Raw genomic sequence first — 20208 nt, 5'->3', positions numbered from 1 at the left:
TGTTTTGTTTTGTTTTTTGCGGTACGCGGGCCTCCCACTGTTGGGGCCTCTCCCGTTGCGGAGCACAGGCTCCGGACGCGCAGGCCCAGTGGCCATGGCTCACGGGCCCAGCCGCTCCGCGGCATGTGGGATCTTCCCGGACCGGGGCACGAACCCATGTCCCCTGCATCGGCAGGCGGACTCTCAACCACTGCGCCATCAGGGAAGCCCTTCTTTTGCTTTTTTAATGGTCAGCGCCTGGTTTTCCCCTTGTACCAGCCCTGGTTCCATCCTTTGGGCTGTCCTATCCGTGTGCCCACAGGCTTTCCCAGCACGGCCCTCCTTTGAGGTCCTACCCACTCCTACGCTCATCACTGAATCTGCCTTCATGCTCCTTCAGAGGCAGTCATACGTGAAATCTGACACTTAACTACACTGATCTACTCCCATGGGGCCTCTGTTATTCGTTCCCATCTCACCATCACAAGCCTGGTGCCAAGGCTGTTTGCAGGGCACTGCTGTTGTGTGGCTGAGCTGGGATCCAAACCATCTCCATGCTACAGCCTCCTGAAGCACCACGCCACTACTCCTCACTGGAGCATTGCCACCCTCTGCACTACATGCTCATTGAGGGCAGAGCAAACTGTATACAGTAAGTACATGTGTGGGTCTCTCCAATTAGCATGGCGGACATCACTCCTGGATTTCTAGCTGAGTATCTCTTTTCTGCTCCGGCACCTAAGTTTGAGGCGATTTGAATCCTGTAAAATGAGTTGCAATATATGTTAATATGCAGACTTTCATTAGGGGAAACAGGACTAAAATGGTAGTAGTAGTGGTGGGGTGAGTAGCACTTAAAAAATTCAATATTGGGACTCCCCTGGCGGTCCAGTGGTTAGGGCTCGGCGTTTTCACTGCCGGGGCCCGTGTTTGATCCCTGGTCAGGGAACTAAGATCCTGCAAGCCGCGCGGGGTGGCCAAAAAAAAAAGAATTAAAAAAATCGATATTAAACTTCCATAATCTTGGACAAACATCTTTATTTAGGAAATCAAATAAATATGGTAAAAAATTATGCTAGCAACTTCACGCAAAGATACAGGACCAAACTTAGAATTACTTGCTCAGGTTATTCAGAATGGAACAAAATTCTTCAGGTGCTCACCATTAGCACAGAAAATAACGCGGTTATATTACTTGCTTTTCAATGGACATTTACTGGTTTACCGTAAGATCCCACGCTCTTACAGTACAAAAGAGAGGCCACTCCTGCCCCCTCCGGTATACAGCCTAAGTGGCCAAGATGGCCAAGAGCGCAAGTGTTAATGTGATGCAAGCTTTTCTTTGTTTACAATTCTAAAACTGCCTTACAACTGTTTACTAGTACAGCTATCAACGGGTTCACTTAATCTTTAGTTTACTGTCTGAGGGAAAGGAAACATAAGAACATAACCTGTCACTTTGGTCCTAGCCTCCCACTTGACAAACATGGATCCAGGATTCTAGGATTACAGCAGGATCACTGTTCCCAGTCTCCGACAGGGGCAGACCTGTGGCACTTGGCACTGCAAAGCTGTCTGCTCTGGCTTCTTGGCTTCTTAGTGTACATATACTACTTCTGTGTATACTACCTATACCTTTTCATAACATCTCTAGATGTATAGATGAACCCATGTATGTGCTATCAACTTCATTCCCTACTGCAGAAGCTTTTGGGTTTAAATCTGCCTCTACCAAATCTTGACCATGACATTCGGTTCAGGATTGTTACAACAAGATCAAGCTATCTGAATAAGGAAAGTCAAAAGCTTATTCTCAATTTTTAAAATAAAAATACTTCAAGCTTACTGATAAAGAGCTCTTCATAAATAACACTGTTCACAAGCAAATAACAATCTGTTGATAATCATAAGAAACTGAATATGCTATTTTTAAATATAAAAGCAATTTCATTAGGTTTAGATAAATTGAGACTACAACTAAAATTTTTCCATGCTGTTTAATCAAGTTACTTACAATGTACACATTCCTGAGTACACCCCATTGTAGTGACACTGTTTACTTCTGAATTTTTTGCATTCAGCTTAAAAGGTGTTTCTTCCCAAGGAACTGAACTTTTCTGTCAAATGCGCTTGATCGAATAGGAGAATTGGGTTCATAAAATGGATTCATTGCAAACTAGAAGAGAAGAAAGTATTAAGGTGAGCTTGTCAAAGTAAAAAGGCTGACATCATTAAGTCTCTAAAAGGAAAATCTTTTAAAGTTTTAAATTAAGTCATTAAAGACATTCAAAGCAAAAGTCTGAAGACCACATTTTTAAGTTTTAATGAAGATGTTCCACTGTTAAATATTAACAGCCCCTTAAGGAAATTTCTGTCTTGGTGTTTAAGGGAAGTACCTGTGGCAAAACCCATGGTGGCACGTATGGTAAGTGCTGCCTGTGTGAGCAAAACCAACTCCCGGGATCCACCGTGTGTGTGAAATACAACTAGATTCAACGTTCATTATCAAGATGTGGATTCATCCGGTAGGCCCTTTGGCTATATGAAACACACTAAAAATCTGATATGCTCAGAGTGGAGGAAAAGTTATACCACACTGCTTTTAAAAGTTACTCTTGTGCGGTAGTTTTTAACAATCAGGTTTTTACTACTCTCCTTTAACACAAGGTAAGCGATCAGTTTCTCAGATAATGTAATGAGTATATCATAATATGTGTGAGGGAAAATTAGTACTGGATGGAATCACAAATGAGGAAAGGAGTTACCAACTTTTACACCTTAATCACTTGATGTTGTCCATCTTGATAAGATGGCTAAATATTCTTATTTGCTACTTCTGACTAGGAATATTGTCAACTGTGCTGATATGCAAAAAATCTTGTCCAAATAGAGAATGTTTAAATTATTAAGAATATACTGTCAGCACTGCAGTTTAACCACTCATATCTTATTACTATTTCATTTTTTCCAAATGAGTATCAAGAAACGCGTGTGGCCCCTTTCTTCTTGAGTGACTTTGATAATACATGAATCACTTCCTGTTTATGATCTACATTCATTGCACTGTAACTTACTTGTTAAGTAGATGGAAAACATTTTACATTAAAATTATGAAGCAACTTCCCTTATACAGACTGCTTCTGTCTCTCGCTTTAGGGTTCCCTCATAAAATCAACTATATGCACCAAAAGGGGGAGAATGAAACCGATTTAAAAATAACTACGAGTTGTTGTCCTGCATACGTGTTAAGCTGGTGGTAAAGACCTGCCTGGTGAGGGAGCTGTCGGAATGGTCCTGCTGGAGGAGAGCTCTGCTGAGAGGAGAGCTGTGCGGTCTAAGGGGGCTGCCTCAACAGGCCAGTGTCCTGCCAAAGTTGGAATCTCTTTTATAACCAGAGTTTACAAGGTACAGAACATACCATACCTTTATATATAAATCATAGACATCAGTAAAGAAGTTCTTTATCCCATCTTCTTGCCTGATGTCATGCAGCATAATAAATCTCATATGTGAAATAATTAAGGTATAATCTTTAGAAATGAAAACTGAAAAGCGATCAGTCACAATATTCTTCAAATGAGTCACATGCAGTGTATTTTGCGATGGAAAAGGTGAATCCGTAAACTGGGTTCAAAGTTAGGTTAGTTTTATCTTGAAGAGAACATAATCTTTTTAAGTTAGAAAATAACTACAAAATAAAATCCCCATTGATATGGTTCAGATAAACCTTAACTTTATATATGAGACTTGGTTTTAAAATTATCTGTTAAACAAAAGGTGAGTGTTTTTTCCCCCTAAAAAAAATAAAAGCCCCGTAAGTGGCAATGTTTACCTAATATTTTGCAGTCCACAGACTCAGAACCTGGCATCTAGGTCCCATGTTGGTCTAGTCTGTTACCCCAACCCTGTGTTAGAGCTCTTTATTAAACAGGTAAGGATATGACCCGCAGTGACGAATGCTGAAACGAACCACTCATTGAACTTGTCCACCGTCTTCAAGTACATGTTGTTTGACAGCCACATGTTCTCATCTACGAGGTCGAGAGCCGCGTGAGCTATGAACTGGTTCAGATGGCGGTGATCGTCCTAGGTGGCAGCGAGCAGCACCAGATTAACATTTCCTTACAGCGCCAAGACAGCCAGACTTCACTCTGCAAACGCTAGACACAGCTCTCTGGGGTGCGGGGGGAAGCTTTCTGCTTTTACTTCGATTATTGTCATGAGACAGAGGTCTTCAGTGCTTTCACATTATTTTCTATTTTCTAATCTGGTATCGAAAACTCAATAAATAGAAACAGCCAATTAGTAATTGAAATGTTTCCAAGAAACTATATTTTTAAAATTTTGCAAGACGGAAGTTACCAAGTTCTGTAACCATTTAAGCATGTGAAAAAAGGATATACTACATTAAAAGAAAAAAGTAGATCCTGCTTTTTTGTTTGTTTTTCTCCCCCTCCCCATTCCTCCCCTCCCCTCAGCTCAGATCCTGCTTTCAAGAAGCTCGCATCTTTTTAGAGGAGGAAGACAGGAAAAAAACAAGGTAGGCTGGGGCTAAACAGGTGGTGAGTACAGGCCTCGGGTGGGGCTGGGGGTGGGAGACGGGGCTTCGTGTGCGGTGACACCCGGTGAGCAGTGGAGACAGCCTGGCACAGGCCGTCTTGAGGTACAGGGAGCTCACATGGCAGGGCACCCGGGAGTGGCAGGCGGCCAGGCTCAGCCCCAGCTGCGTACAGTCCCTTGTGCCGACAGCGCCAGGTGGTCCTGTCAAAGCCGCGGGTGTCCTTTTCATGGACTGTAAAGGCCTAACTGAAGAAGGAGGGGCTGTCCCAGCAAAATGTGCAGAAGGAATTCATAACCTGGAATGCAGTCTCACTCCTGTGGAATTCTTACTTTCAAAATGCATTTTTCAAAGAACACCTCTGTTACAGGTTGAATTTGTGCCCCCTCCCCCAATCCCTATGTTGCAGTCCTAACCCTCGGTACCTTAGAATGTGGCCGTATTTGGAAAGAGGGTCATTGCAGATGTAATTAGTTACCATGAGGTCATGCTACGGTTGAATGGGTCCCTAATACAATGACTGATGTATTTATAAAAGGGGGGGATCTGGAGACAGTCGCACACCCAGGGAGATTGGCATGTGAGGACTGCAGTTCTCCTGCCACAAGCCGAGAACTGCCGGAAGCTGGGAGAAAGGCCTGGAACAGACCTTCCCTAGCGCCTCTGGACGGGCATGGCCCTGCTGACAGCTTGATCTCAGACTCAGGCCTCCCCAACTGAGACAAGACGTTTCTGTTCTAAGGCACACCGTTTCTGGTACTCTGTGACACCGGCCCTGGGAAACGAACATAAATAACTTCCTTGCTGAGGAGGCTGTTCCCGTGACTGGGCGGCCATGTTGCCCTGGAATCCCTCACGTAGGTAAAGCATGTTTATACTTCACTCACGGCACCGTGACGAAGCTAATTTAATCCTCAGGGAAATGGATGTGTTTTGTCTGGCTCACAGTAGTGTCTTCCTTTACACTGATGATCAATCTTGAGACATTAGAAGAAAACTGTAGAAATGGTTTACGAAGGTAAGCGGTAGCAGGAGAAAGATCAAGTCACGTGACGCTAGTTTTACACGCACTGTTTTGCCTACCGCGAGGCCGCTGGAGTGAGAGAAACTGCCAGTAACCGTATACCTAGGCTGCAGGGATGCCTCACATCCAAGTTTTAACGAGCAATGTGCTCATGTGAATGTGGGAAAATAATGTAGCAACACCTGCTAGGATAATACCTTGGATTTCTATCATACTTAGTGGCAAGATCTGAATAGTTGAAAAGCGTCTTGCACTGGACATTACACGTCACAACTAATTTCAAACATCAGTTCCTGTCTTAAGGGACTTTCAAGCCTATTTTTGGAGGTTGGGAGAAACATAGCATAACCTGTCAGCAATTTATTTGGAATGTGCACTTGTACAGGGAGATGGAAGGCACCAGCTATGCTCATCCCAAGACTCTATGGCTCTGTTTACTCTTAGTGGCAACATGTTCCTGAAGCTTGTTTTTCGGGAACCACTCTTGACAGCAAGAAGGTTGGGTGGCGTCACGGGAGAGGAGAGCACGAGGGCACCACGCGGCCAGTGGGTGCCACGTGGGGGTCGCCGAAAAAGGCCGCTGTCTCAGGGGCAGTAGAAGGACGTGTAAGTCGGGGTCTCTTTTAACCCTCCCGGGGTAGTGGATCTAGCACGTATGTCCTGCTGAAAAAGGTGATTCACGGGGACAGAAGGGACTTCCCTGGCATTTCAGGGCAGCACCACCTGCTCCTGCAGAGCCACTGCAGGTGAGCTATGTTTCTATGTGCTCAAGGAGCCACCTTCACAGGAGGTGAAAGAGGGAACTGATGACCAGGGAGAGGAGACCCAGGGCATCTGCTAGTGCGTGCTATGTGTGTGCTGAATTAGAGCACGAACAAACAATTCAGAGGATGCTCCTGGCTGGCTTCTATCAACCTGTGGGACTGCAGAGCAAGCCTCATTTGTGCTGGGTTTGTAGTTACCTCATCTGTCCAGATCTCTTGCAGTTCTAAAATCACATCACACCATTATCGTTACAACAACAGAACAATTGTTATGGAATTTGTTAAGGTTCCATACGCACTTTGGATTCTGCTTTTCCAGCTGGCAAAAACTCCATTTCAAAAACTGGATTATCATGGTGACCAACAATGACAAAGTAGAAGCTTCCAGACATTGTCTTCAATATATAGCTCCTAGTTAAATGAAAATAACACATATTTTTAGTACTCAATACTGAAAACCAAAAACCAGGAACTGGTTTTTGCCGAACTGCATTTTTTTTTTTAACTTAAACCTGAATTGCAGAGGAGGTGGCCCCTAAGCTCGGCATGCTTTCCAGTATGCCACCGTAGATACATGGCTTTTGGATGATACAAATTCTTTATCTGTGATATGTCCTGGAGAATCCACTACTACATTTTCATAGGGAAACTGGAAGACCTCTAATATGAAATCATAAGAACAACATTCTCATGATCTGAAAGTGTGGAACATTTAGGGTAAGCTGGCTTAAACTTGGACTAGATCAGTCAGCATTGGCACTAACACCTGGGTGCTGATGAGGAAATAACTGACTTGCCTTAGAAATTTTCAGGAAGGATGCTTCCAAAGAAGCTAAGAACCACTCTAGCACGTGTCCTTTACAGAAAGGAGAGCTCCTAGAGCGGTCAGCTACAGACTGTGTGGTACTTGTATTCCTACCTGAAGGGTCTATGCTATGAATGTAACTCTGCACATAAAAGAGCCTGTTATATGCCTCTTCAAACACCATTTATGAGAGAGGAAGAAACAGTTTTGTACTCTAGAAGAGATGGAAGAAGTCATAATCCAAAAGGAAGACATTCTGAGTCATTAAGAGGTCTTGGAACGAGGATTAATAAGTTTGCTACAGGAATAAAACAGAGAAAGGGGGGGTGGGGGAGAAATCAGTGATTCTGGGGCATTTAGCACAATCGAAATCTGGATGGATGGACGGACAGATGGGCGGATGCATTTATGTATGCATTTTTCATACAAGATCTTTGGAATCAGACCAAGCTAGGTTCACGTCTAGCTCTAGCGACATGAGCGCAGGCACGTGGAGACGTGGGGCCTAGGAAGGCCCCCTCATGGGGCGGGGATCTGCTTCACTGGGAGCGTACAGTAAGGTGTGTCCGAACACAGGGCCCATCGAGCCTCACTGGGACTTCCATGCGACGACATCCGAAGACTTTGGAAATGTATTTCCTGGTGAGTACAACATTTTGTAGAGGAAATCACGGCACGGCTGGCCCCTTTCACTCTGGAATTGGAAGGCCGTGACTGGAAGAAAAGGAAGATAGGAGACCCGTGGCATGATGAAGTGAGTCAGATTTAAAAGGTTATTTGGGGCAGCGGTTGGCACACTACGGCCTGCAGGCCCTATCTGGCCTGGTCCGTCCTCTTACTACCGTCTAAGGCTGCTCTTGCCCTACAATGGCAGCATGGGGTGGTCGCCACAGAAACCATCTGGCCCTTTACAGAAAGAGGGGAAAGATGAGAAAAAGACCCAAACAGTAAAACTGGACAACAAAGACGGGCAGGAATGATACAAAAACTCTGCAAAACTAGAAGAATTGGCAGTAATTCTCAAGCACAAGTGAGGGGAAGAGGGATGGGAGCCTGAAATTTTAACCAAGTAAACAATGACATCATTCATTCTTGCCGGAATAGGTTTCATAGCTGGAGTTTGCCAAGGGAAGGGCTTACTTTCTTCAGCACAAACATTTAAGCAGCAGCAGGGGAAAAAAAATACTGTAAGGAAGATGCTTCTCCCCCTGCACACATTTAGAAGCAGCAAGAGACAATGTATGTATAAGGAAGATTACCCTCCTCCCCGCCTTCCCCCAAACCCACTCAACCCTATACGGAGACCTGGGTCTGGGAGACAAGCACATCCTAAGAACAGCGTGAGGATAAACAGAAAGGCAACTGCAGGAAATACCGCATAAACGGTCGATCACAAACTGCTCAGCTACGCAGAACCAGAGCTGCCAATCGTGTGATTTCACACACAGCTGAAGAAGGTATGCAGCTCTCGATTCCATTCTGACAAGGAAAAGCTGAAAGGTGTAGTGGAAGAAAAGGAAGCCGCAGGAGAACATAACCGTTTTGTCTCAGGAAGGGAATGTCCACAGTCATTTAATACTTGGGGCTTCTCTGCCTAGGTAGTGAGCAGAGGTGAGACACGCTCTAGAATTCCGTGCTGTCTGATAAGGGAACTTTCCGCGAGGATGGAGATGATCTACACCTGCTCAATTTTTCCATCACCTAAAATAGGGGCTCTTCAAGTGTCTCCAAGGGCTTGAGGTTATGGAGGCAGTCACACAGAGCTTGGCAATGGATTAAACTGGGGAGCTGCGGGACGAATCTAGCATGTTTCCAAAATGTCTGGCTGAGGTGATCAAGCAGAATATCAAGATGATGAACCTATTCACTGAGAACAGAAATAAGAAAGAGAGGAAAGAGGGATGGAAATGAACAGGTCAGTTTTGAACGTGTGGTGGTAGCCAGAATAGCTCCCCCGAGCCCCACCAAGATGTCCACATCCTAATCTCGGAAACCTGTGAATGTTAACGTATTCAATACATGGCAAAGGGCATTAAGGCTGCAGATGGAACTAAGGCTGCTCATCAGCTGATCTTCAGATAGGGCGAGAATCCTGGGCTACTCAGGTGGGCCCAATGTAATTACAAGGGCCTTTAAAAGTGGAAGAGGGCAGGCCCAGAGCATAGTCGGGGGGAAGCGTGGCTGTGGAAGGATCGCCACGGAGCTACGACATTGCTGGCTTTGAAGATGGAGGAGGGCGTCATGCGCCGAGGAATGCGGGCAGCCTCTAGAAGCTGGAAAGGACAAAGAAACAGATTCTTTTTTTTTTTTTTTGCGGTACGCGGGCCTCTCACTGTTGTGGCGTCTCCCGTTGCGGAGCACAGGCTCTGGATGCGCAGGCTCAGCGGTCATGGCTCACGGGCCCAGCCGCTCCGCGGCATGTGGGATCCTCCCGGACCAGGGCACGAGCCCACGCCCCCTGCATCGGCAGGAAGACTCTCAACCACTGCGCCACCAGGGAAGCCCAAGAAACAGATTCTTCCCGAGAGCCTCCAGAGGGGATTTCAGCCCAGTGAGACCCATGTTGGACGTGTATGCTACAGAACTGTAAGATGGTAAATTTGTGTCGTTTTAAGCCAGTAAATCTGTGGTAATGTGTTATGGGCACAGTAGGAAACTAACACGTCAAAGTGAAAAAACCTGCAGGTATAAGAAAAAAGGAAATACTCCCGTAAGTGTCAGCAATAAAGGTAGAAGGTGCATTCTATAGAGACTGGGGACAAAATGAGTTTATTTTCCATGGGACGCGGGTTTCAGAGCCCTATGGCAAGCGGGGGGGAGGGCGGGCCATGGTGCATCGAGGTGAAGCCCCTGGGAGCAGTAGGGGGATGAGAGTATGGAAGAGAACAGCGGCTGGGGCTGGGTTTTTCCAGCAAGTATCCCCTACAGCTAACACAGCCCTTCCGCCCCCCTTGTCGAAAGGACCTGTGAGGAGGGGGCCGTCGTTTGGGCAGAGTGTGTGTGGGGCGCGAGGGACGGTGCTGGAATATAGGAGAGGGAATGCAGGAAAGAGAGGCGTTGTGGGGATTAACTCTCCTCAACAAGGACGAGAACCTTCTGAAAGTTCCAGTGCTGAGGCCCTCGGGGCCTGACTGATGAATGCTGTGTCTGGGTTGATGAACAGCACGTTTGTGAGAAGTTGCCATAGTTGTTAAAGTACCAATGAAGAAATCCTTCCTTATAAGGGCAGGACTTGTTGGCTGAAGGGAGGGGAGCCAGGACTCCCATTTGTGGTGAAAACAGCTGTCTGTGGTGGCTAGAGTGTCTTGAGCTGCTTTTGAGAGAGGTAACTAAAGAAATGCACAAGGAGCTCTGGATTTCCCTGAAAAGACCGTGTACAGGATGTAAGAAGGAGGGCACTAACTAGTAATGAACATAAAAATGGGACCAGAAACCTGTGAGGCTAGCATCAGAAGGGCAAAAGCCCAAAACAAGCTGAAATGTGTGGAAGGCTTTCAGGCTACCACAGGGAAAAGCAAGGGAGAAAGGTCAATTAGTTGAGGCACCTGGTACATAAATAACACGGGACACAGGTGTGCTGAACTTGGGTTTTCTCAAAGAATGATTTTCACACGGCAAGTGTGGAAGCAGTTAGGTTAGGCAGGCTGTGAACCCCAAGACATATGTTAAAGAAACAGTTGGGTTGACAGCTGATGGTGTAACTACTGGTCAGTGACGTTTGAGAAATCACAGGAACAGAAAAGAGCCAGTAACATTCCAACTCTGAGAAACAAAGAGGCTAGCCTCCTGGTCTGAGTACTTCCGAAGAGATTAAAACACCAGCAGAAATAGGTATTAAATGCCTGTCGTCAGTCAGACACCATGCTGGGGGCTTTTATGACAAACTAAGTCATTTAATGTGAATCCCTAGACAAAAAGAGTGGGTTACGACTCACTCACTTGTTCTAGGAGAACAAGTTATGTCAGACCTACACTCGCTGTTGAGGAAGGGAAATACGGAGACGGTGAGTCACTTTCTGAAGTCCTGTAGTTATCTACCTAAGAGACCTGTAGCCTGGATGACAGCCTGTGGTACCCCCAGAGCCACAGCAGTGCCGGGGCCCGGGAAGTGCTCGTTCTCTGCTGAAGGAGGGACGGTGCAGGGCTGACTGGAATGTCAAAGTGCTCCACGTCAGTCGACAGCATGGGGTCTCTAGGGAGCCTTTGAGGTTGACCTTAACCTAGTCCAGCCCAAGGTTTGCATCAGTAACTGAGATGAAGCCAATTTACCACACCCAAAGATAACAAGTTAAGGGCACCTAATTTATTAGAAGGCTAAAGTTAGGATTCCAAAGATGTCCACGGCTAGGAGAAATAGGTGACATGAACAGGATGGAATCTAAAAGGATTTGAAATAAAGTCCTGTACTTGGGCTTAAATCAACCGCACGACAATAGGATGCGGGAAACCTAGTATAAGAGCAGCTAGCTCATCTATGAGAACCGGTTTTCATTTATTGCCAGCTAAATCGGAGGTGGCAATCTGATACAGTGGCCGAAAAAGCGAATGCAATTCTAGGCTGCATTAAGAGAAGATGATATCCTCATCACTAATAATACCATCTCTGCGGGACATGCTCAGTTCTGGGAATCACATTTTAAAATCATTAACTCTGAACTGTGTGTGATGGGAGGAGGGAGGCATCTAGGCTAGGGAATGCTCTGGAAACAAGACAAAAGCTACTGAAGGAACTGAGGATGTTTAAACCGGGGGCGGGGGGAGACGTTTTTTGCGGGGACAGTCGGCTATGGTGCAGTCTTTAAATACGATGCTGTCTAATGGGAAGGGATTTGACTAGGGATGGCAAATGGGTTTTTTCCCATGAGCCCATTCTAATCAACTAGCAGTGAAGGCCAGGAACTGGTGCTGAGAAAGATTCTGAGACTAACGGTGGTCCGGGGGAAAGACTGCTGTGATCAGTTACCCGCATCTGCTACGGGTTTGGGAGAGGGCAGTGCCTATGGGAGCGCCAAGTATTTGCTAGCTCTGAACTAGACAGACTTATTCCAAACTGTTACAGAGGCCAAGCCTAGGGCTGCTCCTTTGAGGTTACATGGAATGACATTTGGGTCAATATAATTGAGAACTTTGTAATAATTAAAGAACTATCAGACTGCCTTGTGAAGTGACACACCACCCCCCCACCCCGATCACTAGAAGTGTGATAAGGGGAGGCTGGAAGACCACTAGTAGTGCCAGAGTGGGAGGATGAACCCAATGAACTTAGAAGGCCCCTCCGAGACAACTCATGGATGCCAGTTCCAAAACCACCCATTTTTACAGCAAACCTCTTTACAGCCTCTATAGGGAAACTTCTGGAAAACTTCCCTATGCTCCCAACAGCAGTGGCTTCACTAGTTCGACAGACCTGGAGCTGGAAGACTAACCTAGTGTGGCACAAGACATGTCCACTGCAATAAGCAGGATGAATACTGTTGATCTCTAATAGGGTATTTTTCCTATTAATATTAAAAGCAATTCCTCTACCTCACCATAAGTGAGGTTATGCTGGCTTTTGGACATTTAATCTAAATCTATTCAATTTGGGCACCAAAGGTTGGGGGTAAGAGGGTCTTCGGGCACAGATGTTTCTATTTAACAGTACTTGCAACATATTAACATTGTCTTAGAACATTTTTCATCATCTCACTATTTGCTCAAAAGCCTTAATGTTTCATCTACAGGGATCAAGTACCAGTATCAAAAATGTATCCCATGTTGCTCTGTAGAGCTTTTCTCAGCCTCATTGCTCTACCTTGGCTACAGTGGACTGGTATACTTTTTTTCTCCCCAACTGATCGTGTCCACTCCAGATTTATTTCTCTCTCCATGCCTGGAATACTCTCCCTGATTCCATGTGTAAACCTCACCCGTCTTTCAAAGCCCACCCAAATTCCTCCTTCTCCAAGTATTTCCGAACACCAACCTACACGCTCTCTACCTCTTATGGAAGCCCTGTCACTCTTAATGCCTCTTAAATTCTCTAAGTCTTTCACCGCCAGGGGTGAAAATTCATTGTACTCATCAGTGCTGTTCACAAAACCATCACTGGCCCAATTTTGTCCTCATGGGGCTTAGATACCTTATACCCACAGCATGGGACTCTGGAGCCAGGCCAGATGCCTCACTGCTCTTGAAAGGGTCCTGATTTTTTTTATTAACTTTTCAGAGATGTGCCCACTCATGTCCATCTCCAACCACTTTTTCTAAAATCTTTACCCAGTCTACAATGCATCTTAGCTCTTAGTCAATTCTCTGGCTGTAATGTTTTCATTATTGCTTCTCGAGAGACTGGTTCCTTTCCTTTCTAATTAGATTTAAGTATATGGGGGACCCGGCTCACCTATCTTCACAGCACGTACAACGATGGGTACTCAAAGTTTACCTCACTGGTTTTCAACCACGGGTAATTTTGCCTCCCAGAGTACACATGGCAGTTTACGGAGACATTCACGGTTCTCAGAACCGGGGGCAGGGGAGAGCAGGTGCTACTGGCATCTATTGGGTAGAAACCAGGGATGCTTGCTCAACATCCTGCAGTACACAGGACAGCCCCACAACGGAGCATTTTCCGGCTCCAAACGGCAATAATGCCGCGGTCAAAAACCCGGGGTGAGCTGAATGACCCAGTGAAAGGTACAAGAAGCAAAGCCCCCGAGCAGGTGGACGTTTGCAGGTTGAATCGCGCTGTGGACTGGCCCGGTGGGTTGTGAAGAGCTCAGCCGGCCCCGGGGCAGAGGGGAGAGACAGGGCCAACACTCGCATCCCGTGGGGCCGCGGACATCCCCCAGAGTCCCGGAGCGCCAGCCCCCCACTCGCTCCATTCCCTACCTGCGGCGAGACGCCGGGAACGGAAACGCCCAGTCAGTTCCCGCGGCCGAGACCCGCGTTCCGCAGCTTCCGTAGGGACTCCTCAAGCAGCCCTCGCGAGACTCTGCCGTTGCGCTCTCGCGATAGTGGGCAGAGCTTCCAGTCGCAGCGCGGCGGCGCAGCTCCGGGCTTGCGCTGTAATGCTCCAGAGTAGGGCGGCTGGGCTCGGAGGACCTCGGGGAGGGGTGGACTCAGGTCAGAGCGGTTCGAACTACGGCTAGTGCCGCGCCTTCTCTGGCTTTCTGTCTCCTGTCTCAGCCTTCCAGGCGCCAGTGAGAGTTCCGCGTGGGCCACAACCACGCCCACCTGTCAGAACCGCGGAGAAAGGAAGTGCGTGTCTCTGCCTGAGTTCTTAGTTCGGAGTTCTGCTTGTTCCTCCCGTTTTTCTGGAACAGCGGCAGGGCTCTCCGGCCAGGGATTCCCTTAGGCCTGGGCTTGCACCCCGGTCTCGGGGTCCAACTCCGGGCACAGTGGGGAGGGCTCGGGAGGAAGCTGACACCTGATATCTCAGGTAGATACATCTGCCCCCCTCCTCGGGGCGGGCGGAAGTGAATCCTTTGTTTCCGTTAAACCGCCTTTGGCTTCCTTGGAGGCCACCGATCCGTCTTCAGAAATTCACGTCCCTCTGCCCGCCAGCTAACCCGTAACCGCTTTATCTTCTAGTCCACCATGCTCCCCAAATCTGACGTGTTGAGTCAAGATGAACTGCGCAAAAAGCTGTACCAGACGTTTAAGGATCGGGGTATACTGGACTCACTGAAGGTATCACTTTTAGGCATATCTCTTACATAAATTTTACAAGGGTAACCTGTAACAGGTAGTCCACATGTAAAGACATCCACGTCTTGGGTTTTAAAAATAACATGATACACAGATTGTATTGGTGAATTACACTGCTCTGTTCCTGTGTAACTGTTAAATCGTAAAACAAACACATTTTAGTAAGGTTAGTAAGTGGTTTTGTAATACTCATATTTGAACAGAGGATATTGTCACCATATAGAAAACATTAAGGGACTGCTTACTGTAGAAAAGTTGGGGGAATGAGGAATTTCTTCTTTAAAAAATATTGAAATGTATAAATACTTGAGCAGCAAATATTTCTTAGTACACTTTCATGTATGAATTAACAGCAAGGAGTAGGATTAGCTGAAATGTGTTTTCATTATTGTATACATTTCAAAAGACCATTTTACACTTAAAATGGGAAGATTAAGGACTTTTCTTCTTGTCTCCTCCATTGTTTTTGTAACTTAAAAATACTTCAGACTCATCCGAAAAATACTTCAGACTCATCTGAAATATAGAAAAGCATACAAGAGAAGTCATCTCTAATACAAGTACTAATTGGCATAATGTTGTGTGTATTTGTGTATCCTCTTTAGTATTATATGGTGAGCATTTTCCTGTGTCCTTAAATGTGTCTTGAAATCCTCATTTTCATTGGCACCAGGCTCATCTTTGGATCTTTGGACATATGGGTAATTTATGCAGCATTCCCCTGTTATTGAACATTTAGGTTATACCCAGGTTTACACATTCCTTCAATTGCATCTCTCACTTTTTGCCTAGGATAGATGAAGTGGTATTAATGAATCAAAGGGCGTGAACATTTGTAAGGTTCTTGGTGTACACGTCTTGTTTTAGAAAGGTTGTAATACAACTGACCCTTGAACAACACGGGTTTGAACTGCTCAGGTCCACTTATTTGTGGACTTTTTTCAATAAATACCTAGTATAATACTGCACTGTCTGTGGTTGGTTGAATCTGCTGATGCAAAACTGGCGATATGGAGGGGGCTCCTAACCCCCGGTGGTTTGAGGGTCAACTTCAGTTTATATTCCACCAGCAGTTTGAGAATGCACGTCTCTCTCCAGTAGTATGATCATGACATGTTTTAAACCAATCTAAGACTGAGAAACTCTATTTTAACATTCTTTCTTTTATCAGTGAGGTTGCATATATTTTCTGGCCATTTGTATGCTTTCCATGGATTGGTGCTTCATGTTCCCCTTGCCCGTTTTTTTTCCCTAGGGTGCTAGTGTTTTCTTATTGATACGAGTCCTTTTAATGGAAACTTAATCTTTTTTTCCATTTTTGTGACAATACTATCTGTCTTCAATTTTAATTTGGCTCTAAAAATACTGAACTTACATTTTTATGTGGTTAGGTCTATTGTTTACTTTTTTTGTGCTGATTATTCTCAGTCATTTTCCACTGGCAATGAATATTCACTTTTTTTAAGTTTTTAAAAAGGCTGTTTTTTTTTTTTTTTTTTTACAGTTAATTCCTTAACCCACCTGAAATTAGTTGTACATCACGCATTAGTCCACTTTCTTAGGCGGAATGGTTCTTGCCTCTGGGCATGGTGTTTGTTCTCTTACTGTCCTTTGGGTTTGGTTTGGTAGGGTTTTACTTCATGTCTATAGTCCAGTTGATAATGACCTATCATTATCCATTTGGAGCTATTCTTGTTAGGCTTTGGTATCAGGATTATTGCTAGCCTTGTTCATTTTACAGCTGCAGCCTATCCTAAGGAGAAATACTGTTTCTTGTTTGCAGCTGGCCATTCCGTTTGTTATTCTAGCGTGATCAATGGCAGGGGGGATTTTGGCAGGGGAGATTTTTACTTTCTCAGTCTGAACTAATTTACTTTCTCATTTTAATGACCTGAGTGAGTTCTAATTTTTACAGTTGAAGTTTTGAGTGGCCTAATTCACTTTCTCTTTGGGTGTTTGGAAAGAATTTGTATTTATGATTAAGTACAGAGTCATATGGGTATCTGGTAAATGAAGTTTATGAAAAATCTTCTTTTTCCTTATTTTGAGTCTACTCTGTCAATTGCTGAGAGATGTGCTGAGGGTTCTGGGTCCCTAAGTCTTGTCTCTCCTACTTCCCCTTCCCCCACAATAATTGGCCTTCTTTCTTTCTTTCTCTTTTTCTTTTTTTTTTGAGCAGAGAAAGGTTTATTGCAGGGCCAAGCAAGGAAAACAGGTGGCTCATGCTCAGACCCGAACTCCCCTATGGTTTTTTGGGGAGAGGTTTTCATAGGCACAATTTGGGGTGAGGGCTCTGTCCTTATTTCTGTCTTAGGGACGTTGCAAGCTTTAATTCTGAATAGATTTCCCTCTTGGCACTGGCTGCTGGAAAGCCCCCGGCCAGTTTTTGGATTCCTTCCAGCAAGTGCTAGATGGCATGCTTTTTGGGCGTGTCAAGATGGAAATTCATCTGTAATGTCATTCCACTGTTTGCTACTCTTCCTTTTACCCTGCTTAAATCCCTCATTTAGTTCTTAGCCATTTCAGTACTTGTTTGCAAGACACCCTAAATCCTTTTGTTAATTAAGATGAATCTAAGTATATTTCTTCATTACTATGTTACAAATTTAATTAAACCACTAAAGTTTACTGGTGGAGGAGGCTTTAGTTTTCTCTTTTCAGTTACTTAACTGTATCAGATGAGGTGAAGCATATATATTCTGTTTAGTGTAAATGTGTTTTTTTACTATAGGATTTTATTTTTATTTTTGAATTTTTGTATCTTAGTTTTTTATACAGCAGGTTCTTATTAGTCATCTGTTTTATCCATATTAGTGTATCCATGTCAATCCCAATCTCCCAGTTCATCCCACCACCACCCCACCCCCTGGCCACTTTCCCACCTTGGTGTCCATATGTTTTTTCTCTACATCTGTGTCTATTTCTGCCCTGCAAACCAGTTCATCTGTATCATTTTTCTAGGTTCCACATATATGCGTTAATATACGGTATTTGTTTTTCTCTTTCTGACTTGCTTCACTCTGTATGACAGTCTCTAGATACATCCACGTCTCTGCAGATGACCCAGTTTCGTTCCTTTTTATGGCTGAGTAATATTCCATTGTATATATGTGCCACATCTTCTTTATCCTTTCATCTGTTGATGGGCATTTAGGTTGCTTCCATGACCTGGCTATTGTAAATAGTGCTGCAGTGAACATTGGGGTGCATGTGTCTTTTTGAATTATGGTTTTCTCTGGGTATATGCCCAGTACTATAGGATTTTAGATACACATATAAGTTCTGTTCTGTACTGCTAATATAGAACTATATATAGAACTAATATATTTTCTTTAGCTAAAGGATAGAAGAAAGAGATGTAACGAGAACTTCATTTGTTTCTTGTTTGTATTCTATTAATAACAATTCCTTAGATGTTATTTACTGCTGAACCCCATGAATCTAGGCAGTGTACTCTTAAGCTCCGCCCAATTGTATGTTTCAGATTATGTGCAAAATAAATTAGAACAAATATCCAGCAGTCTGATTAGGGGATTTTTTTTTAAAACCAAAATGAATAATAACAGTGGTATTATAACTTTGAGAAAATTAGCCACCTTGAGCCTAAATTCCTCATTTATAAAATAGGGGAAAATTATTATATTTCATAACATCTAGAATTGTAAGTAGTCCACGTGAAAGTGAATCTTAATAAGCCTTTTTTGGGTTTACTGATTTTTCTCTTGTGTATACTATTTCCCTTTTGGGAACCTAATTTTATTTTGATCAATATACTTGAATATATTTAACCCAGTATTATTTTCGTATCCTCCAACAATTTGCAGAGAGGTGAGGAAGTAGCAGAGTTTTCTCCTGTATTTGGTACCCCAGTGAAAAGTTGCTGAACTGGGCTCGTAGGCAAGTGAAGTTAGTCTCACCATGTTCCGGCTCACCACCAGCTCACTAGGAAGCTGGTGAAAGCAAGCTACTCTTTCTAGAACCCACTGGGCTGCTTGTCTCACAGGGTAAGACAGAGTGTCCAGGGGAAGGTTCCTAACTTGTGGCCATGGATTTAGAACCATTCTGGAAACTGAAGGAAGGATTCTAATTCATGTGACAAGTCTGTGTCCTGCCAGTGGAAAAAATCCTGCTGAAAATTTTTTTCCCCTCTTGTTTCATTTTGTATTTGATCTAGACGCAACTCCGAAACCAGCTAATTCACGAACTGATGCACCCTGTACTGAGTGGCGAAGTGCAGTCCCTGTCCATCTCAGTGGAAGGGAGCTCCCTCTTAATAGGAGCTTCCAACTCTCTAGTGGCAGATCACTTACAGAGATGTGGCTATGAATGTTCACTTTCTGTCTTCTTTCCCGAAAGTGGTTTGGCAAAAGAAAAGGTAACATCTTTGCTTTTCTCTGAATTTTCTGTTAACAGCTTCTCCCTCAGATAATAGCTAAGTGCTCCTTGGCTAGCTGGGTCCCTTTCTTGTTTATCTTTGAAATTACATCATGTGTTTGTTATAATGTGACCAAGGAGTATGAAATCTGACATTGTTACCAATTCCTTGGTATCTTAATTTGTCTTTATAAAATTGTAATGTTTTGGAGCTAGAAGTGATCTGACACTCCATGTAGTCTGAGGACACAAAACTGCCATTTGTGTTGAATGTCTGTTGTGAGGCTGGCACTGCTGGTCACTCTGCAGGTGGTACATGTATTACAGATGAGGATCCAGAGTCTGGAGAGGTGGGGTGATTTGCTCAAGGTCACATGATTTGGAAGTGGCAATGCAGGGCAGTAAATCTAGATCTACAGTGTGCCGTCTTCAGTATGCTACAGTCTCTTCAGATATTTGTCGTCTTTGTGATGACATGAGAGAAGTGAGGGATAAGTAACTTTTGAACACCTGTGGAGTTCTTAAATATTAGAACACCTTTTACCACTTTCCTAATTATTGTAACTATCTTTCCACCAAGCACTGAACATACTAGTCACACTTGGTTATTTTAAAGGCAGATACAGCAAACTTTCCCTATTTTTTTTAATAGACGTAATTTTTTAGAGCAGTTTCGGTTCACAGCGAAAATGCGCAGAAAGGGAGATTGCCCATCTGCTCCCTAATCCCACATGGGCAGGCCTCCCCTGCTCTCAACATTTTTTTTTTTTTTTTTTTTTTTTTTTTTTTTGCGGTACACAGGCCTCTCACTGTTGTGGCCTCTCCCGTTGCAGAGCACAGGCTCTGGACGCGCAGGCTCAGCGGCCGTGGCTCACGGGCCCAGCCGCTCAGTGGCATGTGGATCTTCCGAGACTGGGGCACGAACCCGTGTCCCCTGCATCGGCAGGCAGACTCTCAACCACTGCGCCACCAGGGAAGCCCAACATTTTTTACTCTACATTTTTTTTTTTTTTTT

General features: G+C 44.5%; 2 protein-coding genes across 5 annotated transcripts in view; one reads left to right on the top strand and one right to left on the bottom strand.

The window, feature by feature from the left end:
- Positions 1 to 1002: 1002 nt before the first annotated feature.
- Positions 1003 to 14132, bottom strand: TRAPPC2 (trafficking protein particle complex subunit 2). The gene is made up of 5 exons (XM_027095824.1): positions 14001 to 14132; positions 6625 to 6736; positions 3921 to 4065; positions 3403 to 3488; positions 1003 to 2155 (listed from the first exon to the last, which is right to left on the bottom strand). The coding sequence occupies exons 2-5, from the start codon at positions 6715 to 6717 to the stop codon at positions 2057 to 2059; spliced, it is 423 nt and encodes a 140-aa protein (XP_026951625.1). The 5' UTR covers positions 6718 to 6736; positions 14001 to 14132; the 3' UTR covers positions 1003 to 2056.
- A 74-nt stretch (positions 14133 to 14206) lies between these two features.
- The window catches only part of OFD1 (OFD1 centriole and centriolar satellite protein), a 71787-nt gene continuing 65785 nt past the window's right edge, over positions 14207 to 20208 (top strand). For 2 of the 4 annotated variants that reach the window (XM_027095822.1, XM_027095819.1), the window contains exons 1-3: positions 14225 to 14369; positions 14703 to 14801; positions 18994 to 19194. In XM_027095822.1, coding sequence (XP_026951623.1) covers positions 14709 to 14801; positions 18994 to 19194 — 294 coding nt within the window. In that variant the 5' untranslated portion in view covers positions 14225 to 14369; positions 14703 to 14708. Of the gene's footprint in view, positions 14370 to 14407; positions 14551 to 14702; positions 14802 to 18993; positions 19195 to 20208 lie in introns of those variants that run through there. The other 2 variants (XM_027095821.1, XM_027095820.1) reach the window with 2 other exon arrangements.

Source organism: Aethalodelphis obliquidens, unplaced genomic scaffold (assembly GCF_003676395.1).
Source record: "Aethalodelphis obliquidens isolate GAN/ISIS:26980383/991018 unplaced genomic scaffold, ASM367639v1 scaffold94, whole genome shotgun sequence".
Taxonomy (NCBI): Eukaryota; Metazoa; Chordata; class Mammalia; order Artiodactyla; family Delphinidae; genus Aethalodelphis; species Aethalodelphis obliquidens.
The sequence above is the reverse complement of the archived record's forward strand: the minus strand, read 5'-3'. Positions and strand labels throughout refer to the sequence as shown.

Excerpts from the sequence above, each read along its gene's own strand:
- TRAPPC2 (XM_027095824.1), bottom strand. The coding sequence starts at position 6,717 with ATGTCTGGAAGCTTCTACTTTGTCATTGTTGGTCACCATGATAATCCA. Across the intron at positions 4,066-6,624 it reads CTGGAAAAGCAGAATCCAAA|GACGATCACCGCCATCTGAA; the intron begins GTGCGTATGGAA and ends GCTGCCACCTAG. Across the intron at positions 2,156-3,402 it reads TCTATGATTTATATATAAAG|TTTGCAATGAATCCATTTTA; the intron begins GTATGGTATGTT and ends CTTCTCTTCTAG.